Source organism: Vanessa atalanta, chromosome 25 (genome assembly GCF_905147765.1).
Source record: "Vanessa atalanta chromosome 25, ilVanAtal1.2, whole genome shotgun sequence".
Taxonomy (NCBI): domain Eukaryota; kingdom Metazoa; phylum Arthropoda; class Insecta; order Lepidoptera; family Nymphalidae; genus Vanessa; species Vanessa atalanta.
Window position 1 is genome coordinate 8,230,979 of NC_061895.1, and position 6,000 is coordinate 8,236,978.

At 31.1% G+C, this 6,000-nt stretch overlaps 1 protein-coding gene across 1 annotated transcript; it reads left to right on the top strand.

Moving 5' to 3' along the window:
- Positions 1-119: 119 nt before the first annotated feature.
- On the top strand, positions 120-4,598 carry LOC125073700 (facilitated trehalose transporter Tret1-2 homolog). Its single transcript, XM_047684676.1, has 3 exons — positions 120-246; positions 2,308-2,443; positions 3,158-4,598. The coding sequence occupies exons 1-3, from the start codon at positions 223-225 to the stop codon at positions 4,438-4,440; spliced, it is 1,443 nt and encodes a 480-aa protein (XP_047540632.1). The 5' UTR covers positions 120-222; the 3' UTR covers positions 4,441-4,598.
- The last annotated feature ends 1,402 nt before the right edge of the window (positions 4,599-6,000 follow it).

Sequence of the window (6,000 nt, forward strand, 5' to 3'; positions counted from 1 at the left end):
AATTAAAAATATGTAATAATATTATTTAAACTTTGAGATATGATAATCGTTGTAATTCCACACAATAAACTTTAGTATACCGAAGTAATCCTTTCATTGCCTACAATCTAGTCAGTTGACAGCGTATTTCAGTCAAATAGCAGCGTTTGTAAAAGGTGGCAAAAATTGCATACTTCATGAGAATATTTATAAAGGATATTAATTTCATGTAAATTAATAAATATGGTTACGCCAGCCGTTAAGCAGGTTTGAATATTTCATTTATTTTTGTCGTCATTTTATTATTATTAAGGAATAGTGATTTTATTAAAGTTATACAAATTTTAATATATGTTGATTAACTTATGGTCCAAGGGAATTTATGGGGCTGTTTATATTAGGATTATACGTTTTATATATTATAAACAAGCTAAAAAATTTAATAATTAATAAAGCAAGCTATTATATCCGGCTCGTAGGACCAATTTTGTACTTTGGAAGCTTTGGAAATATATTCGTTTTGTATATTAATTTTATTCCATAATTTTTATTTATTATTTACTGTTTGAAATTCTACGACGTGTGTTATTTACTTTAAAAATATTGAATGTCGCTACTGAAATTGTATTCCAAAGTTTAAACATATCAATATTCTTTATCAGTACTGTTGTGTTTTAAATCACTAACGATATTTATGTATAAACAAAACAAGTCAATAAAATATTATCAACTAATAATATCAATTTTGGATATCAATTTTTTCTTTGTTGAAAGTAACAATAATTTTTCTAATAACATTAAAATTTTATTAGTAGTAAAATATTCTAAAATAAATGAGGACTCTTCGTTTTAAATTCACAGTAAATATGAAATATATTTAAATAATTACAAAACATTGCAAATTAATTGGTCTAGTACAATTCCATTTTTGTTTTAAACTTTCCAAATGATTGGGCTATCAAAATTAAAGTCTACTTTATTCAAGTAGGTTTTTACTAGCACTCTGATTTTAATTATAGTAAAACTTGGTTTAATTTAGTTCCTAGGGCTTTGGGCACGCTGTTCCAGGTATCTCTAATCAGAACTACTCAGTACTTTTGTGCTCCGGTTTGAAGTTTGAGAGAGTCAATGTAATTGATAAAACATCTTAGTTTGATGGTGCATTGGCGATATAAGAAATGGTTAAGATCTCTTACAACACCAATATCTAAGGTCAATGCCATTAGATGATTATAATACAAGACTTCTTTTAAAAAAAAAAGTCTAAATAGTGTTATCTATAATATTTACGACACTAACTGGTCTAAATAATAAAATAGAAAAATGCTCTACAAATATGTTCCAGGAAAGTAAACATCAAAAATGATATCAAATAAATATTATATTTGTACTTATAAATTTAAAATATTTCGCTTAACAGCATACTTAGCAATGGATTACTTTGAAGCAAACGTTTGTTCAGATTTAGTGACTTATCATAGAACGTTTTAGTGTTTTAGGTGCGCAATTAACGCGACGCCAAAAACAGTTTAGTGACGTATTGAAATTCTATGTCAATCATTTGAAATGTTTACATTAAAACTGGCAAAATTATAGTTCTCCACACATTGTTTTAATATGCTTATTTTATTTTATTTAGCACTAGTTGATGCCCGCGGTTACGGTGCTATTTTAGGGGTTGGTCATCAGGCATAAGCTATAAAATAGTAGCTTAAATAGTCTTAGGGTTCTTGCTTCAGACCAAATGTGCTAGACTTTAGATAACCCTTAAAAAAGTAACCGGGATTTTTGCTGATTTTATTTTTGTGTTTATATGATTTTTTAATCCTAAGTTTTGGAATCATTACTGAACGTAGTAATTGTGTATTAACCAAAGTATTTTGTTGTAAAATATGTGAATGTTTTATTGTTAAACAAGCGGCCTGGGTTCGGGTGCTATTTATTAATAAATATAACGAAAAGTGAAGAGCCATTTTGTGTTTTCTTTTATTGGGCATATAGATGTATTTATTAACTTCTTATTTCAGAAAAGACTATTTAAATTTGGACACATTTTTATAAATATAATACATAAATATTTACTGAAACAGTAAGGAGAATATTACAATTTTTACAATATAAAAAAAAAAGTGTGAGTTAATTAATTTATACCGTGTCACTGGTGATGATGTTCTCTATATCAAATTTAAATTTATGGTGGAATAAAGAAAATCACACACCTGAACCCTGAAAACATGACAGTGTTTTTAAGACAGTTGGCCCAACGATGGGAATTAACGAAGTACCTTTTTTTGGTTATGTTGTACATTTAAATTTAAATGGTTTCAGACATGGGCTGTAATGGGTGTTCTCCTCAACATGCTGGGACAGGGCATGGTCCTGAGCTTTCCTTCAATATTGCTTCCATCTCTTTTCGCGCCAGATTCAAAGATACCAGCTGACATACACATCGCTTCTTGGGTAGGTATGTATAATTTTGGACTATTTTCTTACGCTTTACTATGTTTCTATGACAAATTATGTTATAAGTACCAAGATTGATTGATCGTATTACCCATGGATCTTTATTTCATGGATCTTTAATTGTTTTATATAGCTAACAAGCAAGCTATGTGTTTCATTGTATTTTGATCCGGCTCGAAGGATCAAATTCACGTCTAACATTGGATAACGCTTTAAAAACTACGAAAATGTAGAAATGTTATTAAGAGAAACTTAAGTTTATGTTTTCATCTATATCATATAAGAATTTCTGATATTAGTTTATAAATAATTTTGTAATACACGATTGTTCTCGTTTCAAAATGTGTGTGAGTAAATACTTTAATATTTATTTATGAATAAAATACCTGAATTTAAATGAGATCTCTATTCTATGCTAGACTATCATTTATTCTATAAATTAACACATTCTTCTTTATTATTGGCTATTATTTTAAGATATTTGAGTCATATACACCATAAAGCTGGGAAGTAGTAGAGTCTGAGAAATTGAATTTAAAATCTTAAGTTTATTAAATTTTCCTGATAGCCTGTTGTACAAAAATACAGTACTAGTGATATTTCCTCTACAAATAATACCTTATGTGAGTAATATAGGATGTAAGGGAAATAGATAATTTTAAATAATCCTTAAAAAAAAGTTACGAGCCCTTCATAAATTATTCTATTTTTTCAGCATCGTGTATTGGAATTGCTGGAATTCCTGGTTTCTTGACCTCGTCTTTTCTAATGGATGTGTATGGGAGAAAATTGGCACACGCAGTTGTTGTCGTGCCAGGAATTTTAGGCTGGCTTTTGATATACTTCGCTACTAATATAACTGTTCTTATAATCGGAAGATCATTGTGTGGACTGGCAGCTGGTGCTACCGTGTCTCTAGGTGCGGTTGTCATCGGAGAATACACCAGCCCAAGAAACCGAGGAATGTTCCTCAACCTCAAGACAACGGCTGTTTGTATCGGGAACATGATGGTGCACTTATTAGGGTACTTTTATGCTTGGAGAACGGTCGCATTAATTGCTTTAATGCCCCATATTCTAGCTTTGATAATAATAGTCACATGGCCAGAGAGTCCAGCGTGGCTAGCTTCTCGAAAACGGTTCGATGAAAGCGAAAAATCATTTTATTGGCTCAGGGGAAAAAACCCCGAATCGAAAAAAGAACTGGGAGAAATGCTTAGAGCTCAAAAAGAGAGAATTGAATATCCATCGTCGAAATCAATATGCACTAAATGCTTGGAGTTTTTCAAAAAGTTCACAAAAAGAGACTTCATTAAACCGGTGATAATTATATTTTTTGGCGCACTTCTTTTAGAATCGTGTGGAAGACATATTTTCCCAGCTTATGCTTTACAAATCATCGAAGAGGTGACAGGAAATAAGTCGCAATCATTTTATTACACTTTGGGAATAGATTTGATTATTTCTGCTAGTGCAATATTTTCATCAGTTCTTGTGAAAATAATGAAACGGCGTACCCTTCTATTTGGAAGTGGATTTGCGGCGTTACTTGTTCTTATGTGCGTCTGTTTATACTTATACCTATCAGCAAATGGGTTAATTTCTAAGGATAAATCTTGGATAGCCGTGACACTATTTGCTTTGTATTTCATTCTAGCGAACTTAGGATGTACTCCAATACCGCTGGCGTTACTGGGAGAAGTTTTCCCTTTAGCCCATAGAGGTGCTGGATCATCAGTGGCAGGGTTCATCTTGTCCATGTGTGTTATGGCTGGAATGCAAGTGACACCATATTTGTTGGTGAGCGTTAAAGTTTATGGAACTTTTGCTGTTTTTGGAGCTGCAATGGGATTAGCATTAGTAGTGCTATGTTTCATCCTTCCTGAAACCAAAGATAAAACATTACAACAGATCGAAGATTACTTTAACTTCGGAAGGTTTAGAGATGAGGACGTTGAGAACGACGATGAAGTTAAAATGAAGATGATACCAAATTAAATGTAAAATACCGAATTATTTGTGTGAATTGTGGTTTGCTATAAAATGAGTGCGTTGTTAGTCATAAGATAAATTTTCTGATTATTTTTAAGATATGAAGCATTACATATAACACATATAATTATTAATTTTTAAGAAATAAAATATTTTTATATTGATTTTTTTTTAATCGCTTAACTACTCTCTAAACGTCATGATCTACTTTTTTAAACTTTTTATTTTTATCAATAATATAAGTCGAATGTAAATTAATAAACTACTTGTATGGTATCTGTTATTTATCAAATATTCCAATTGCTAATACTTAAATATAATCCAGTCGCTTTCATGATAACGAATAGACAGTTTTCAATTAATAAATATGTCGGAGAAGCAGGATGCCGAACAGTTGTGTTCGGGATTGATCCGACATTTGGAAGACTATGTGGGCGTGCAATGGAGATATTCACAAAATAAAACGTATTTAATATCGTCTAATCACTGTATTAATTGATACAATAATCGTACACCACAATAATATCAAAGGATTACAATAATTCATCTCGATTAAGAGCAAATGGGTTTGCAAGCAACCATCGCATTCGAGAAGCTTGTCAAAACATAACGACTCGCGTTGCCATGACGCTTACAACTCCATTCGGGGTGACCCGCTCTTATAAGTAAATCAGCCATCAAACATTATTGCCAACTACTCGATTCATTAATTATCCAAATTCACAACCAAAGTAACAACGCTCCGATAAATATAATAACAAGTCACGAAAATTGTCTGTGCATGAAATAGTTTTGGAGAAATATGTTTTGTAGATATTAAAGACAAAAAAGCATTTTTTGTAAATATATGTTTGTCCATATGTTTGGGCTCACGATAGCCATTGGATTGATTACTTATATCCTTTTCAACAGTTACACATTCTGGTCTGACCCACAAACCCTTTGTATACTCAGTAACCCGTATTTGGTGTAAGATATTTGACAAATCCACAAGCTTATGTCAGTACTGCTGACAATGCAACAAACATTGTTCTCAAAAGGAAGGAGTAAAAGAATGCCACGATATCAAAAAAGGCAATCAATAGAATTCTCAAGACTCAACAATACTGCCTCATTATAATATCCTCACGAATTTTGTCAAAGTTTATTATTATTTAGTTTAGTTTATTATTATTAATCTATAAATTACTAGCGATTAGCTCCGGCTTCGCCTTTTACAATAATCTAGTACATTGTTTTGATGTACTTATTTTGATTCAGCCTTAGTCATCTAAGCGTACGAAATTAGTCAAATTATTGCTTAGAAAACCGCCGCAGGTCAGCTATCTTATACAAATTATATACAAACCTTGCTCGTTCATCTCTTTTTTATTAGTTAAAAATTCAACGAATTCCATTGAGTGGCTTGGTAGAAAATAACACAGATACAAAAATACAGAAAGCGACTTAGTTTTATACTGTTTATAGATATTTATATACATAAATATAGAAGTGGATAGGAGAAGAAATAGGTAGTGAGTGTTTCTTGTAAATGTTAACCGTTATTTGAAGAATGTGTTAGATTTT